This window comes from Hyla sarda, chromosome 3 (assembly GCF_029499605.1).
Source record: "Hyla sarda isolate aHylSar1 chromosome 3, aHylSar1.hap1, whole genome shotgun sequence".
Taxonomy (NCBI): domain Eukaryota; kingdom Metazoa; phylum Chordata; class Amphibia; order Anura; family Hylidae; genus Hyla; species Hyla sarda.
Window position 1 is genome coordinate 318,041,182 of NC_079191.1, and position 18,629 is coordinate 318,059,810.

The 18,629-nt window shown below is 43.8% G+C and overlaps 1 protein-coding gene across 2 annotated transcripts in view; it reads left to right on the forward strand.

The window, feature by feature from the left end:
* Window positions 1–18,629, forward strand: part of AHCTF1 (AT-hook containing transcription factor 1) — a 176,272-nt gene that overhangs the window by 75,375 nt on the left and 82,268 nt on the right. For both annotated transcript variants that reach the window (XM_056567149.1, XM_056567150.1), the window contains exons 18-23: window positions 5,924–6,047; window positions 6,815–6,871; window positions 12,203–12,349; window positions 13,014–13,201; window positions 13,681–13,825; window positions 14,450–14,581. In XM_056567149.1, the coding sequence (XP_056423124.1) occupies window positions 5,924–6,047; window positions 6,815–6,871; window positions 12,203–12,349; window positions 13,014–13,201; window positions 13,681–13,825; window positions 14,450–14,581 (793 nt within the window). The remainder of the gene's footprint in view (window positions 1–5,923; window positions 6,048–6,814; window positions 6,872–12,202; window positions 12,350–13,013; window positions 13,202–13,680; window positions 13,826–14,449; window positions 14,582–18,629) is intronic.

The window sequence follows — 18,629 nt, forward strand, 5'->3', positions numbered from 1 at the left end:
AGGAATTATTACCGTGATCTGTTATGATATTATGCGCAAGCAACAGCTCCAATGCTACAATTATGTTACCTCATTCTAAAGTTCTCCAGTGCTGGGTAAACATGATCGGCAACTTTTATGGCCCCCCAATATAGTCACACAAGTGTCTTATGCATCTTATGTACAATAATTGCAAATAGCACCCAGTGCTGCCGCTCTATATGCGGAGATGATCTCACCCATTGTGGCCGCAGATTCCCATATTCCGAGCATTCACATTACGTCTACGGTCTCCTTCAGAGGCCGCACTCCCGTGCTAAGCACACCACGCAGGCGCACAATAAAGAGGCTGATGACGTAAATGGAACTTGGGTAGTCTGCTGGAACTGACCCCCTGCTACTTCTACTTCTAACCCCTTAATGACTAAGGACATAAATTTATGTCCTGGTGCGGTGGTACTTCACGCACCAGGACGTACATTTACGTCCTGTACATTTACGTCCTGTACATGATTGTGAGCATCGGAGTGATGGGCGAGTCATGTGCGGCAGGTCCCGTCTGCTGATAGCAGCCAGGGACCCGCCGGTAATGGCCGACATCCACGATCGCGCGAATGTCTGCCATTAACCCCTCAGATGCCGTGATCAATATAGATCACAGCATCTGCGACAGCGCAGCTAAATTTTATGCTGATTTGATCACCTGCGGCACAGCTGGGGGGGATCAGCTAAAATTGCGTCCGGAGGACCCCTCAGCTTCCTCTGCTCTGGTCTGAGATCGAGCAGACTAGAGCAGAAGATAGCCGATAACACTGATCAGTGCTATGCCCTATGCGAGTATTGAACAATATTAGCAATCAAAGGATTGCTATAAATAGTCCCCTATGGAGACATAAAAAGTGGAAGAAAAAAAAAAAGAAAAATCCCCTTACCCTAATAAAAATGTAAAATGTCCCTTTTTCCCATTTACCACCAAAAAGTGTGAAAAAAATTCATATTTGGTATCGCTGCATGTGTAAATGTCCGAACTATTTAAAAAATATAATGTTAATGGTTCCACATGGTGAACGGCGTGAGTGTAAATAAAAAGTCCAAAATTCATGCTTTTTTGTCACATTTTATTTTAAAAATATTAATAAAAATATTTAGTTTTATATACACAAATGTGGTATCAATAAAAATACAGATCACGGCACAAAAAATTATTCCTCATATCGCCGCTTATACGGAAAAATGAAAGTTATAGGTTGTCAAAATAGAGGAATTTTAAACGTACTAATTTGGTTAAAAAGTTAGCGATTTTTTTTAGCGCAACAATAATAGAAAAGTATGTCATCATGGGTATAATTTTAATCGTGTTGACCCACAGAATTAACACATGTCATTTTTACTGTAAATTGTATGGCGTGAAAACGGAACGTTACAAAATTAGCAAATTTGCGGTATTCTTTATAATTTTCCCACACAAATAGTATTTTTTGGTTGCGCCATACATTTTATGGTAAAATGAGTGATGTCCTTACAAATACTATATCTCTCTCTGAACCACCATATTTACCAAGGATTTCCTTTTTTACAAAGTTCCACCGAAGTGTGATGGTTTTTCAAACCAGAAATAAAGATTCTCTAAGAAAAATACGATAGTAATGTTGCCTCCTCCTCTAGTACCCTGAAGAGGGGGCATCACGCTCTAGTACCAGTTACAAAGCAGAGTGTTTACATGAGTACATATGTTTCATTCTGAAATTGTAGTTTTTTTTATATTGATGTTACTTTCATGTTTGAATAGACTGTAGTGCTTGCTCAATACTCAGGTCATTAAAGGAGTACTCTGGAGCAGACTACTCCTGCTCCGTCCTGCCCGGGCTACAAAAAAGAGAATAAACAATCACTCACCAGTTCCCGCAGAGCGCCACTACAGCTGAACGGTCCTCCGGTTCATCTTCTTCATACTTCCGTGTGAACGAAGCCTCACATGGTGCTCAGCCTATCACCGGCCGCCGCGATGTTCTGCCTCTGCCCATAATAGGCTGAGCGCCATGTGACGCTTCGTTCACACGGAAGTATGAAAAAGATGGACTGTAGGACCGATCAGCTGTAGTGGCGCTCCGCGGGACCCCAGGAAGGTGAGTGATGGTTTATTTTCATTTTTTTTATTTTGCACCACGGGCAGGACAGAGCAGTCTGCTCCAGAGTACTCCTTTAACAACCCCCGGCCAATCCTAGCACATGGTCAGTGTATCCTGTATGAATGCAGTTATTTTCCAACAGTTAAATTACCTCTATCAAAATTCTATCTTTCCCTTTTAACCCCTTCCCGCAGAATGTCATATATAAACGCCGGGTTGTGCAGTGCGTTCGCGCATCCTGACGTTTATAAATGACATTCAGTTAACCCGGCGATGCGCAGCATCGCACGGGTTAACCAGCAGAAGTCCCGCTGTTTCCAGCAGGGGACAACTTCTGCTTCACCCCCCCAGGACCATCCATTGATGGTCCTGGTCAGCGATCACTGTGATTGGTCCCTGTGGACCAATCACAGTGACCTGGGGTGAAAGTTCAGATCCCCGCACTGGCCGCACCTGGAAGTCGGGCAGAACGGGGGACGATGGCTGCGGGGGCTCGTGGCATAGGTGGGGGAACACGCGGGGACCGGCGGCCGTACCCGAACCAGCGGCGGGACCGAGGAGCAGCGCGGGACCGGCCACGTGGACGAGCAGCGACGGGACCGACAGGTAAGTATATGGTCCTCAGACGCAGCAGTGAAGATCTTCACTGCTGCTTCTAGGAGTCTGAAAACTAAAACTCCCAGCATGCCTAGACAGCCTTTGGCTGTCTGGGCATGCTGGGAGTTGTAGTTTTGCAACATCTGGAGGGCCCCAGTTTGGAGACCATTGTATAATGGTCTCCAATCTGTGCTCTTCCAGCTGTTGCAAAACTACAACTCCCAGCATGCACTGACTGTCCTTGCATGCTGGGAGTTTTAGTTCAGCAACATCTGGCCCTTAAGATGTTGCCGAACTACAACTCCCAGCATGCCCTTCAGCTGTCTGGGCATGCTGGGAGTTGTAGTTTTGCAACAACTGGAGACACACTGGTTGGGTAACATTGTTTCTAACTCAGTGTTTCCTAACCTGTGCCTCCAGCTGTTGCAAAACTATTACTCCCAGCATGCACTAACAGACCATGCATGCTGGGAGTTGTGGTTTTGCAACAGCTGGTGCACCCCCCCCCCCCCCTGTGAATGTACAGGGTACATTCACATGGGCGAGGCTTTTACAGTGGGTTTCTCGCTGCAAGTTTGAGATGCAGCAAATTTTGCGCTGGGAAACTCGCTGTAATCCCCCGCCCATGTGACTGTACCCTAAAAACACTACACTACACCAACACAAAATAAAATAAAAAGTTAACACTACATATACACATACCCCTACACAGCCCCCCTCCCCCAATAAGAACGTCCGGTACACCACTGTTTCCAAAGCAGAGCCTCCAGCTGTTGAAAAACAACAACTCCCAGTATTGCCGGACAGCCGTTGACTGTCCACGCATGCTGGGAGTTTTGCAACAGCTGGAGGCACCCTGTTTGGGAATCACTGGCGTAGAATACCCCTATGTCCACCCCTATGCAAATCCCTAATTTAGGCCTCAAATGCACATGGCTCTCTCACTTTGGAGCCCTGTCGTATTTCAAGGCAACAGTTTAGGGCCACATATGGGGTATCGCCGTACTCGGGAGAAATTGCGTTACAAGGTTTGGGGGGAGCTTTTTCTTCTTTAACCCTTCATGAAAAGGAAATGTTGGGGTCTACACCAGAATGTTAGTGTAAAAAAATTAAATTTTTTACACTAACATGCTGATGTTGCCCTATACTTTACATTTTCACAAGAGGTAAAAGGGAAAAAAGCCCCCCAAAATTTGTAACGCAATTTCTCCCGACTATGGAGATACCCCATATGTGGGCGCAAAGTGCTCTGGGGGCGCACAACAAGGCCCAGAAGGGAGAGTGCACCATGTACATTTGAGGTGATTTGCACAGGGGTGGCTGATTGTTACAGCGGTTTTGACAAACGCAAAAAAAACAAAACCCCACATGTGACCCAATTTCGGAAACGACACCCCTCACGGAATGTAATGAGGGGTGCAGTGAGAATTTACCCCCCACAGGTGTCTGACGGATCTTTGGAACAGTGGTCCGTGAAAATGAAAACTTGTACAGCCCACTGTTCCAAAGATCTGTCAGACACCAGTGGGGGGCAAATGCTCACTGTACCCCTTGTTACGTTCCTCAAGGGGTCTAGTTTCTAAAATAGTATGCCATGTGTTTGTTTTTTTTTGCTGTTCTGGCACCTTAGGGGCTTCCTAAATGCGACATGCTCCCCGAGCAAAATTTGCTCTCAAAAAGCCAAATATGACTCCTTCTCTTCTGAGCATTGTAGTTCGCCCATAGTGCACTTCAGGTCAACTTATGGGGTACCTCCATACTCAGAAGAGATGGGGTTACAAATTTTGGGGGGTATTTTCTGCTATTAACCCTTGCAAAAATGTGAAATTTGGGGGGAAACACATTTTAGTGGAAATTTTTTTTTTTTTTTTTTTTACGTATGCAAAAGTCGTGAAACACCTGTGGGGTATTAAGGCTCACTTTATTCCTTGTTATGTTCCTCAAGGGGTCTAGTTTCCAAAATGGTATGCCATGTGAGGGTTTTTTGCTGTTCTGGCACCGTAGGGGCTTCCTAAATGCAACATGCCCCCCAAAAACAATTTCAGAAAAATGTAACTAAAAGCATTCCAGAGTTATTAATGTTTAAAGTGACAGTGGTCAGATGTGCAAAAAACGCTCTGGTCCTTAAGGCCAAAATGGGCTTGGTCCTGACGGGGTTAAAGTTATGGGGACAACTCAATGTAAGTCTGCTGTATTTATTAAAACTTTTTGTTTGTTGTACATCTTGGCAAAACATTAACCTTTCAAATATACTCCATAAGAAAAATGTATTTCCTTTTTTATAGAAATCATGGCTTATAAAATCATGGCTTTGTCCAAGCTGAAGCACAGGCATGGACAAAGTCCTATGAGGATGGGCTTGTGCTCTCTCCTGTCTGATAGCACTCCTCTGTGCTCTCTCCTGTCTGATAGTACTCCTCTGTGCTCTCTCCTGTCTGAAAGGACTCCTCTGTGCTCTCTCCTTTCTGATAGTACTCCTCTGTGCTCTCTCCTGTCTGATAGTACTCCTCTGTGCTCTCTCCTGTCTGAAAGGACTCCTCTGTGCTCTCTCCTGTCTGATAGTACTCCTCTGTGCTCTCTCCTGTCTGATAGGACTACTCTGTGCTCTCTCCTGTCTGAAAGGACTCCTCTGTGCTCTCTCCTGTCTGAATGGGCTCCTCTGTGCTCTCTCCTGTCTGATCAGAGCACAATGCCCCCAAGGCACAAAGAGCAGACTTCTCATGGAGCAAAACTGGTCCAACTTGAAAAAAAGGATATTTATTAAAAGTAGAATGTAATGCACAAAATAACAGTTTATAGCCCAACCGGGCTCTTCCTCCTGTCTAATAGCACTCCTCTGTGCTTTCTCCTGTCTGATAGCACTCCTCTGTACTCTCTCCTGTCCTATCAGACAGGAGAGAGCACAGAGGAGCGCTAGCCTACCCTCACTTACAGGGCTTTGTCCATGCCTGTGCTTCAGCTTGGACAAAGCCATGACTTTATAAGCTGTGATTTCTATAAAATGGAAATTAACCTTTCTAATATACTTCATAAGAAAAGTTTTTTCTGCAAAGATGTACAACATTAAAAAACGTTTTTTACAGAAGGGGTTAACAGATTTGCATTATAATATCTTAAATCTCTTCAGCACATCTTTTTACGGATGTTGCTGTTACAACATATTTGAATTGTTTGTGTTTATTGGTATGAGTAACTGCCATTTGTTTCGTATACTGCAGAGGTAAATGGAATGCTTCTACCCTAATGATTGATAACATGATTTGCCAGCTTGGAGAAAGAGTTGAACATCTGTGGAAGAGAGATGAAGGTGGCACAGGCAAATATCCACCTCCTACATTACATGTAAGAGGTTTTTATTTTTTCTAGTATTTAATTTTTCTAACTAAATTCTGAATTATTGAAATATCTTATCAGATATGCCATACTTTTTCTATTTTTTCCTACAGCTTGTATATTCCAACTAGATGCTTTACAGGAAACTGCAACTGTGCTCTATTCATATAAAATGAGGCGGTGGTGCAGTACCTTAACTGTCAGGTCGTAGGTGGCACTGTTCAAGGTGGCTGCTCAGTTTTTGCTGTGGCAATTTACAAAGATTGAAAGATCTAGCGCACTGATCTCTATTTTCTGTGCTTGGTATTAAGAAAAGTTGTCAGATATTGGCTCCACTACTTCAAAGGTTTTTATCTGACATTGAAGTCACATTCACTGTCATGTGATGCAGAGTGTTGGGCAACAATCAACCCGTTCATCAGGATTCCTCAGTTTGAAAGCCACTGAATGTTTCTTACGTTATTTTTAGGTTTTCCTGTAACAAACATGAACCTTTTTTTTTTTTTATACATTTCATTTGGTAAGAACATGTTAATCTTTGATATCCTAAACTCCTTCCCCATTTTTAGTTTCCATTTTAAATGGGCACTTTTACTTAGAAAAACATTTGACACATCAAAAGTTTTCATGGGTGTGTGCTGAGACTCATACTGATCAGGAGAACGAGCCATAAGAAGTGCGCAATGTTGCTGTTCATTCACTGACTTCTAATGATCTTTGTCTCCCGGCTCTAAGTACACGTGAGGTGACTGAATTTAAAATCTTCTTTGTTGCAGGCACTTCTAGACTTGTACCTATTAGAAGATGCAGATGAAATAAAGAAGCATGCTATTGTATCCTTTTTACATTTTTGGCATGACTGGAAACAATTCATATGCTTGATCTTTGAATTTATTTTCAAATACACATTTATATTATGCAGGACTAGAAAAATATATAAATGTACAGAACTAGACAATTATTTATGGTTATTTTTTGCTGGTAATAAACATGTCAATTATTAACTGCAATTATTAAAGAGATTATCCAATCACTGCAGGTTGCAATGTAACACCCTCTTTTTCCGACCGGAGTGAGCACAGAGGAGAGCTATCTCTCCCTCACTTCCTTTGCCCCAGCCTGTGCTTCAGCTGAGACAAAGATGTTGCTGCAACCAGACAGGATTATGTTCTGGATGGCATGGGAACCCTGAGTGAGTTGTTAAGTTTTTTTTAAGCCATCATTTCTATAAAAAGGGGGGGGGGGGATTGTATTGAGACATCCCTAGTCCTAATGTTTCAGAGTTTTGATTGAATAAGCACTTGAAAGAAAATTAAATATACTTTTCAATGGCTTTGTTAGGTCATTTGCATGTTTGATCTCTGCTTTTGGAGAAATATAAAAAAAAAAAAAAAGTCCTGATTATCCCTTTTAAAGGGTGTTGTCTTAACTAAATATAATTTATGCATATCATTATACATTTTATAAGGGCTCATAGACCTCATATGGTGGGGATCCCTTCTCATAACCAGAACTGAAATACTGAGATCTTTAGCATTGGTCTCATTTTTATTTGGATGAAAAAATGCAAAGGACTTGTCTGGCCAACAGCAGCAACCTACTGATCCTGTGGTGGCTTACTTAAGGGATATGTGAGACAAGAGTCTTTTTTTCTGTGACACTTTATTTGGGGACACAGTGACCATGGTTTTATGCTGCTTCCACTAGAAGGCAGCATATACCCATGGTTCTTTTGTCCCTCAATGAAGGCTATGAGACAGATTTTACAGTGAGTATATTATTTCTTGGTCTTCTCCATTGGGGGACACAGAGACCGTGGGTATATCTTGCTGCCACTAGGAGGCTGACACTAGATATACAAAAAAACGGCCAGCGCCTGGGGTTGTACCTCGATTTTCCTGGGGGTGATCGCTACCTTTTTTTGTAGGGTTTTTCAGCCTCAGGGTTTTCTCCCTCTATGCACATGTCGGGGGGGGGTTTAACCTCCCCCCACCGCTTGCACTGCTTACTAGAGTTTTCAGCGCACCAGCGCCTACCCACAGCCTCTGTCAGCTCCGCTTTTACTTTTGTTTTCGCCCGCTTCTTGGGCATGTACGCACTGCGGGGTGCATGTTAATTGAGGCTGCGGCCTGCGCTGGGACTTAGCTCCGCCCACTTCCCATATCACGGGCGTGTTGGTGGGGCGTCCGCCCTCCACTCTTCTGCGGCCAATGATTTTTTATTTTTTTTTGGTGGGTCAATTTCTGGGTACCTCTCTCTGGCTCCAATAGGATGAGGTTCTGGTACTGTGACCACCCTGTTCCTGGGTCAGTGCAACAGGCACCTCCCCCTTCTCTGCCTGCCTGCTTGCCTTCAAGCTCAGCTGCTACTTGCCTCTTCAGCTCCAGCCGGGACACAGCTCAGCCACAGCCTGCTTCCAGCTCCAGCCAAAGGACACAGGATCTGGGTGAGGTTGTTCCATTTTATTGCTGACTACTTCTCACTAGCAACTATGTCTGGTGGACAGCTTGGTGTCAGCTATCAGGGACATTTTTCATCTGGAGGACCCAAGAACTTCGGATCCTGATCCAGAAGTTTCTTTTCGCCGCTCTCTGCGTTCCCCCAAGGCTTTCAGTTCTCATGCTGAATTTGACGCTTTACTGGACGCGGCTTGGAAGCATCCGGACAAAAGTTTCCATGGTTCCAAGAAGATTCAAGCTCAATTTCCCTTTCTTCCGAATCTGGTTTCCAAGTGGGCAGTGCCAACTGCCGTAGATCCTTGAGTTTCTCATCTGTCCAAATCTACTACCCTGCATCTGACAGACACAGCATCCTTTAAGGATCCGGCGGACAAGAAGATCGAGAACTTCGCAAAATTTGCCTTTGAAGCGGCTGGTTTGTCCTTGCTACACACCTTCGCTTCCATTTGGGTGTCCAAGGCGGTTACGGTTTGGGCTTCTCACTAACGGCAGGGCATCCTTTCAGGTGCCCCTTGGGAGGACTTGGCAGACCTCGCTCGTCAACTATCTCAGGCTGGGGACTTCCTTTGTTCAGCGGCTTAGGAGTCAGCCAGATGCACAGCCTTTGCCTCAGGTAACTTGTTTGCGATTTGTCGCTCCATGTGGCTGAAAGCGTGGGATGCAGATGCTGCTTCGAAGAAATCTTTATTTCTCTATTTTTGCCTTTCTCCGGTACTCTGCTCTTTGGGAAACGCCTAGATGAAATTGTTTCCGAAGCTGCTGGAGGTAAAAGTTCTCTGCTGCCGCAGAACAAACCTCTCCGCTCCGATCTGTTGATAGACTGCTTCCTGTCTGCCCTTTTGGTCCTTTGCTTCGGGGCGTCCTCCCACTCTCGGAAAGCCCCTTCTTTCAAGGTGCATCCTTCCTGGAAGCCAGACAACCGTTCTGGAAGTTTTGCGGCCAAGTCTGGTAACCGTAATCCTCACTTCTCCTGAAGGGACGCCCCCCACCCCTGTCCGCTTCTCAGGTGGGTGGTCGTCTGTCTTTTTTTCCGGGACGTTTGGCTGGCGCAAGTTCAGGACACCTGGGTACGGGACGTCATATCCGATGGTTACCGGATATAATTTGCTTCCTTTCTCCGGGATAGTTTCTTCCGATCCCACCCTTCTTTGGCGGCGGCCTTTCAGGTCGCTTTAAGTACCCTTCTAGCTCAAGGAGTTATTGTGCCAGGTCTTCTAGGGGACCGTTTTTCGGGGTTCTACTCAAATCTTTGTCCTCCGCAAGAAAGGGGGCTCTGCCCGCCCCATTCTGTACCTCAAGCTACTCAATCGCCCCTTTGCAGCTACGTCCTTTTCGCATGTTCTCCGTTCTCCGTGGTAGCGTCCATGGGTCAGGGGAGGTTTCTCTCCTCAGTGGATATCTGGGATGCCTATCTGCACATCCCCATGTTCCCTGCCCATCAGCGTTTCCTCCGCTTCGCTGTCCCTGTAGGTCATATCGAAGTTTGTGGCTCTTCCTTTTGGCCTAGCTATGGCTCCCCGGGTTTTCACCAAGATCATGGCATCATCTTTTTATCAAAGCTCAGTCCCGGTCACAAAACGTAGTCTTCATCTCACTGTGCAGACAAAGTCTGCCTTCGGTTGGGTGATCAACTGGGAAAAGTCAAATCTTTTCCCTCTCTGTCCCTTGTTTTTCTGGGTCTCCTTTTCGGCACGGCGGCAGCCTATGTTTGTCTTCCGTTGGAAAAGCGGTGCTCCCTGCAGGAGGGTGTCAGTCACCTACGGCGCCCCTCTTTTGTTCCGATTTGCTTCTGTATGGAGGTGCTGGGCAGGATGGTGGTGGCCATGCGGTCGGTCCCTTTCGCCCAGTTCCACTATCGCCCTCTTCATTTGGTCATCTTGGCCCAGTGGAACAGGCCACCGTCCACTCTGGATCGGCGGATTCTTCTGCCCCCCTTCATTCTTCATTCTCTTCTGTGGTGGTTCCACTCTCCCTTCCTTCTCCAGGGCCAGTTGATTTTTTCCCCTCCACTGGCAGGTCGTCACGATCGATGCAAGTCTCCTGGGTTGGGGAGGCGTGTTTCAGGAGTCCAGGGTCGCTGGTCACCTCAGGAGGTTCACCTCCACATCAATCTTCTGCAGCTCTGTGCCTCTCTGCCACCCTAATTTACTGTTGCTGCATTTGACGGTGTGGGGGTTGAAAACGCGGTTTTGAGAGCTCGGGGGTTTTCTTCTGGGGTGATTCGCACCATGCTTCGGGCTCTGAAACCTACCTCCACTAGGCTTTACCACCGCACTTGGGAGGGCTTATTTCCAGCGGTGTGAGGCTGTCAGTCTCCCTGGTTGTCTTTTCCTTTCCACGCCTTCTTGCTTTCTTGCAATCCGGTCTGGATCAACGCTTGGCACTCAGCTCCTTTAAGGGTAAAGTGTTGGCTCTTTCTATTCTCTTTCAGAGGCAGTTAGCTTCCAACCCTCACGTCCGCATCTTCCTGCAGGACGTGGCCCATGCAGCTCCGCCATAACTGTTTCCGACCCTCCTTGTGATCTCAACCTGGTGCTTGGCGCAAGGGAGGCTCCGTTCGAACCTCTCCGGGACGCTTCTCTTAGCGTTCTTTCTTGGGAGGTCTCTTTCCTCATTGCCATTACCTCCATTAGGAGGGTCTCCGAGCTGGCTGCTCTCTTCATCAGGACAAGATTGTCTTTCGGCCAACTCCCTCCTTCTTGCCCAAGGTGGTCTTCTCCTTTCACATGAACGAGGAGATCGTTCTCCCTTCATTTTGTCCGACTCCATCCAACTCTAAGAAGCGTTCCCTCCATTGTCTGTCTGAATGTGGTTCGAGCTTTCTGGGTCTCTTTCCCTCACCACCTCTTTCCAGCAGGGTGACTCCTTCTTTGTGATTCTGGAGGGTTGTCGCAAGGGTCTTCTGGCTTCCAAGGCGACCATCTCGTGGTGGATCCGTTCCATCAACTCTGAAATCGTAACGGTGTAAAGAGAAGGTCCCACCTTTTTGGGTCACTGCGCATTCCACAAGTTCCGTTGGGGCTTCTTGGGCGCTACGCTATAGGGCTTTGGCCTTACAAGTCTTCAAGGCAAACATCTGGTCGTCTTTGCATATTTTCACCAAGTTCTGCCAAGTGCACACTTTTGCATCCGCGCACCCCAGCTTGCGTCGCAAGGTGTTGCAGGCGGCAATGGCTCAGTCTTCTGCCTGATTCTGTTTTAGATATTTTTCCCACCGCGGGGACTGTTTTGGTATGTACCATGGTCTCTGTGTCTCCCAATGGAGATGACCGAAAAAAGTAGATATTTTATGTTTACTGTAAAATCTTTCTTGGAGGATCCATTGTGGGACACAGCACCCACCCATTTTTGTGGTTATGGTTTGGTTTTCGGTCCGAGGGGTTGTGTTCGGTTCTTTCTGTCTAGTTCCCTCGGACGCCTGCTGGATTTCTTTTTCTGTCGGTCCTCTCCTACTGCTTTGGGACTAAAGGGATTAGCTCAGAGTCAGTAGGCAGGGTATATCCTGCCAGGAGGGGCCGACTTCTTTTTGTATGCCTAGTGTCAGCAAGATATACCCACGGTCTGTGTGTCCCCCAATGGATCCTCCGAGAGAGATGTTACGGTAAGCATTAAAAATGTACTTTTTTAACTTTCTGAGAAAGTATGCTTATTTGCAAGGCAATTTCTTATTTATATCCTGCAGAACCTTAACCATTTGTTTAACAGACAGTTTATTTTTTGTTGGATGTGATGTACTCTTTCCCTGATAAGCCGGATTCCTCTATAGAATCATTCCCTACGGCTTTTACAGTCCCCTGTGGCCTAATAAAACTTATTCAAGGTTTTTGGCTTCTGGATCACAACGATTATCAGGTATTTTTGCCGTATGTATTTGCTAGATCTAGAGTGAGATAACTATTTGTGTTTATTATTATTTTTTGCATATGGAAAGTAAAAGGGTAAAGTCTGCTGTTCTCTTACAGATCTTTATATTTCCTGTATTCAGTTATAGCCATCTCTGTTAGATGTAAGGTCAGACTTTTGTCCCTGCTTCTTCTGTTAAAGTAAAGATATACCCCTATGGATTCTACTGAGGCCCATTTTTATATTTTGTACTATTTGTTAGAATCTAGGCATTTGACAGTGCTTACTTTAGGAAAAACAAAAAGAAAAGAAAAATAGCCAGCACAACTACCTAATACACGGGTGCACGCTGCTGTGGCAAATACAGAGTATACACAAAAAGTGCACTAAGAGCCTCCATTTATTGACTAAGAGTGCTGCTGCAACTTTCTTTTTTGTATACTCCGTATTTGCCACAGCAGCATGCACCCATGTATTAGGTAGTTGTGCTGGCTATTTTTCTTTTTTGTTTTTCCTAAAGGAAGCACTGTCAAATGCCTAGATTCTAACAAATAGTACAAAATAACATTGCCGTGTCCCAAATAATTTTGATTCGTTTTCTGTTTCTTTCTGGTTACTGTTTCTGCATATCTTAAGCAAAAGTCAGTAATAAATACATAACTTCCAATTCCAGAATTCTGTGGATTGTATTCTTCATCCAGCTGCAAGTAGGGTAATGACATGGCAGCACAATCTAATTATAGAGACCTTAATGTGCCAAGGAGACCACAGACAGGCCTTGCGATATATTCAAGTTATTAAGCCTCCAATTTCCAACAGCACAGAGGTCAAACTTCACATGACTGTATTTTTAGCCAACAGGTAAGGTTTATTGCCTCTGTCATGCTATATCAACTTGTTTTTAGAATCTTTATTGTATTTATTTAAAGGAGAACTCCAACAAAAAAATTAACCTATCTGCAGGATATAGGGGATAAGTAGCTGATCGTGGGCGGGGTCTCAGTGGAAAGACGCCCCTGATCTCTGGATTGGACGCGGCGATCAGTGAGGAGCATGTGCTGCAGACTGCATGCGTTCCATTTATTTCTAAGTGCTGAAAAGACCAGAGTACAGCACTTGGGCATCCATAAAAATGAATGGAGTGCGCTCCTCACTGAGAGAGCTGGGATTCCGTCCCAGCGGTCGGCCCTCTGGATAAGTTCATTTTAGCTGGAGTTCTTCTTTAATCATATGCACATGTTTTATAATCTAAGAAAAGTGGTTAAATAATGAAAAGTCGTAATTCTTAGTAAATGTGTTATATGCACTGGCTATATATTAAGACCTATCACAATTTTTAGACACATTTTTGAGGCCTGGAATCTGCAGAAACTTCACTCTAGTCGACTAAATGTAGAAGAGCTACTCAAGCACATGTATGAATCATGTCAAGAAATGGGGCTTATGGAAGACCTGCTGAAGCTCACCTTTACAGATTCTGAGCAAGTAAGCGTTCCTATCTCTCCCTTGTTGAGTGAGCCGCAAAAGTGTCTATAAAGAGCTTAAAGGAAAACTGTCATCCTGTTCACCCACACTAATCCCATTACACTGGGTTAAAGTGTGGGTGAACAGGAGACCGATAAGGAGTCACTGCTTAAAATAAGTACCTTTTTGGTCTGGAGATATGTCCCATCGAAGATATGCTTCTATCTTCTCTGAATTGCTCGCTGGAGGCAGGCCCTGTCAACATAATTTAAATATTCCTTGTCACTGGTCACGTATGTGCTCAGTTGGTGCATGCATTCACATGACTAGCGACTCCATGTCACTAGAACGTGGAGTCACAGACAATGAATATTCAAATAGACCTGACTGGCCCATCTCAATCGTGCAATTTAAGAATATAGAAGTGGATCTTCGGTGGTACATATCTCCGGACCGAAGGAACATATTTTAGTGAGTGACCCCCTCTTCGGTTTCCCGCTCACCCACACTATATAACCCAATGTATTGGGTTTAGTGTGTGTGAACAGGATGACCGTTTTTTCCTTTTAAAAAATGTGGTTAGACTTATTTATCTCCCTGAATATTTGCTTGTACATTAAGCTTAAATGATTGTTTTAATTGTAGGACTACTTGCATAAGTTTTTGCACACAAATGGAGGTGTCCAAAATCAAGAGCTCCTTTTAGTACATCATTTACAGAGGGCAAATTACATCCCAGCACTACAGCTAAACCAATCACTGAAGAATTATCACTTGGTAAGTCATTTCCTAGGAGGATCTTTGCAAACCTCATATATATGTATGTGTGTATAAGTTGGGGGAGATTTATTTGCTTTGTTTCTTGTGCTACTTGTACGTTCCTAAAGATATTGATAGACTGTTTCCCAATGTTTCATTTATCGTTAGTTGGTCTACTCGTCTGTCTTGGCCTGTGCACAGGTTAGTACATAAACCATAAAACAACGGCCCAGATTTATCAAACTGAGATAAAAAGTTGAGTGATTTTCCCACAGCAACCAATCACAGCTCACTTCACCAGAGCTTGTTAGCTGAGCTGATTGCTGTGGGGAAATAACTCCACTTTTTCTCTCACACAGTTTGATAAATCTCCCCCAATATCTCTCGTGTTTTGTTTCACATTTATCACATTTATAATTAGTGAAAAGATGTTAATAATAAGCATTAAAGGGTACTCCGGTGAAAAGCTTTTTTTTTTTTTAAATCAACTGGTGCCAGAAAGTTAAACAGATTTGTAAATTACTTCTATTAAAAAAAATCTTAATCCATCCTGTACTTATTAGCTGCTGAATACTACAGTGGAAATTCTTTTCTATTTGAAACACAGAACTGTTTGCTGACATCACGAGCACAGTGCTCTCTGCTGACATCTCTGTCCATTTTATGAACTGTCCAGAAAAGCATATGTTTGCTATGGGGATTTCCTTTTACCCTGGACAGTTCATAAAATGGACAGAGATGTCAGCAGAGAGCCCTGTGCTCATGATGTCAGCAGGCAGCTCTGTGTTTCAAATGGAAAAGAATTTCCACTGTAGTATTCAGCAGCTAATAAGTACAGGAAGGATTAAGATTTTTTTTAATAGAAGTGATTTACAAATCTGTTTAACTTTCTGGCACCAGTTGATTGAAAAAAAAAAATAATAAATTTTCACCGGAGTACCCCTTTAACCCCTTAACGACGCAGGACGTATATTTACGTCCTGCGCCGGCTCCCGCGATATGAAGCGGGATCGCGCCGCGATCCCGCATCATATCGCGTCGGTCCCGGCGCTATTCAACGGCCGGGACCCGCGGCTAATACCACACATCGCCGATCGCGGCGATGTGCGGTATTAACCCTTTAGAAGCGGCGGTCAAAGCTGACCGCCGCTTCTAAAGTGAAAGTGAAAGTGACCCGGCTGCTCAGTCGGGCTGTTCGGGACCGCCGCGGTGAAATCGCGGCGTCCCGAACAGCTGATCGGACATCGGGAGGGCTCTTACCTGCCTCCCCGGTGTCCGATCGACGAATGACTGCTCCGTGCCTGAGATCCAGGCAGGAGCAGTCAAGCGCCGATAATGCTGATCACAGGCGTGTTAATGCACGCCAGTGATCAGCATAGGAGATCAGTGTGTGCAGTGTTATAGGTCCCTATGGGACCTATAACACTGCAAAAAAATTTTTTAAAAAAAGTGTTAATAAAGGCCATTTAACCCCTTCCCTAATAAGTTTGAATCACCCCCCTTTTCCCATAAAAAAATAAAACAGTGTAAAAAAAATAAAAAATAAACATATGTGGTATCGCCGCGTGCGTAATTGTCCGAACTATAAAAATATATCATTAATTAAGCCGTACGGTCAATGGCGTACGCGCAAAAAAATTCCAAAGTCCAAAAAAGCGTATTTTGGTCACTTTTTATACCATTAAAAAGTGATCAAAAAGTTCGATCAAAACAAAAATCATACCGATAAAAACTTCAGATCACGGCGCAAAAAATGAGTCCTCATACCACCCCATACGTGGAAAAATAAAAAAGTTATAGGGGTCAGAAGATGACATTTTTAAACGTATACATTTTCCTGCATGTAGTTATGATTTTTTCCAGAAGTGCGACAAAATCAAACCTATATAAGTAGGGTATCATTTTAACCGTATGGACCTACAGAATAATGATAAGGTGTAATTTTTACCGAAATATGCACTGCGTAGAAACGAAAGCCCCCAAAAGTTACAAAATGGCGTTTTTTTTTTCCGATTTTGTCGCACAATGATTTTTTTTCCCGTTTCGCCGTGCATTTTTGGGTAAAATGACTAATGTCACTGCAAAGTAGAATTGGCAACGCAAAAAATAAGCCATAATATGGATTTTTAGGTGGAAAATTGAAAGGGTTATGATTTTTAATAGGTAAGGAGGAAAAAATGAAAGTGCAAAAACGGAAAAACCCTGAGTCCTTAAGGGGTTAAGTGCAGACTGATAAGTACTTTAAGAGAAATATAACAAAGCAAACGATCAATAGCAAACCATAGGGCCCTTGGGGTTGCCTTTTAGATAGCTGAAGTAGCAATTTTATAGCACTTCTGTTCACGTGTTATTCACTTGTAAAGTACAACAAGCAACTGACAATATTAATTTAAGACTAGAGATGAGCGAACTTACAGTAAATTCGATTCGTCACGAACTTCTTGGCTCAGCAGTTGATTACTATTCCTGCATAAATGAGTTAAGCTTTCAGGTGCTCCCGTGGGCTGGAAAAGGTGGAAACAGTCCTAGGAGACTCTCTCCTAGGGCTGTATCCACCTTTTCCACCCCACCGGAGCACCTGAAAGCTGAACTAACTTATGCATGAAAAGTCATCAACTGCTGAGCCGAGAAGTCCGTGACGAATCGAATTTACTGTAAGTTCGCTCATCTCTATTTAAGACCTTTGTATTTCCCCCTGCAAAAGCAATGCAACATATATAACTGTAACGGTATACATTCATGGCCGTAAATGTTGGCACCCCTGACATTTTTCAAGAAAATGAAGTATTTCAGAAAAGGATTGCAGTAACATGTTTTGCTATACACGTTTATTCCCTTTGTGTGTATTTTAATCACAATATAGAAAAATTCAACCAATGAGGCAATGATATATAAATATATAACTTTCTCTGTTGGAACCATTGGGGGACACAGAACCGTGGGTATATGCTCTTGCCACTAGGAGGCGCTGACACTAGGCAAACAAAGAAGAAAAATCGTCCCCTCCTGGCAAGGATATACCCCACCTACTGACCCTTAGCTAATCAGTTTTAGCTTAGTGTCATAGGAGGCAAGACACAGGTCTGGAGCTCTCTCAAGACCTGGTCTTCTTTTTTGTTTTTTTAGTAAGGGCCTGTGTTAGGTTATTTTATCCTTTTATTTACAGTAAGATTTTTTTTTTTGTGCTTACTGTAAGATCTCTTTCTCGGAGGATCCATTGCCAGCCCCAGCGTTCGGAACTAAATGTTCCAAATGGAGTGGAGTACACCATTTAAGTCTGGTATAAATACACTAGGTACAAAACTCTTCCGGTTCACAGGTTTTTTGCACACGGCTTTACCTGTTTTCAGCTGTGAAGTGTTTTGTACCTAGTGTATTTATACCAGTCTTTAAACATTTTGTTTTATTGGAACCTGATGAAGTCCATAGTCGAAACCAGTCATTTGTATGAATAAATTCAATTGATATCTACACTCAAGTCTAATTGATGTGCCAGAACACAGGACATTTTTTTTCTCTGAACGTTAATTAGCAATAAAGGACCCAATTATTTTTCAAGGTAACAAACTAGGGCATAATTGGCTACTTAACCAGGGTTAGCAATATGTGTCCTGGATCATGAGTTGGAATAAGGACACTCAATATAAAGATGCTGAAGTTGGGATAAAGCAGGATAAAAATACACCTAGTATACAAATTACATAAAATATAGAAGTTTAGAAAATGAGAATGTTAGATTGTGATCTGTTATCTTGTATATTTTTACATTATTAAGGGGCTTGTGGTTTGCCATCATTTGATTTCCTGTTGATCTCTTAACAAGTACCTGTTATTTGGAAAAACTTTTGCAATGTCTTAGGTCCAAGCATTTAGACCTCCACCAATCACGAGAACGGGCCAAAAGAAATCTGTGCTGTTGCGCGCTCATCTCCCTGCTTTGTGTCACATGATTGAGAAACTCTCCATAGACTTAAATTGTTAGTGTCTCGATCACATGACACTGAGTCAGGGGAGAGAACCCTGGGAACAGGAATGTGTCCTGGCTTGTTCTCCTGATCAGTGGAGG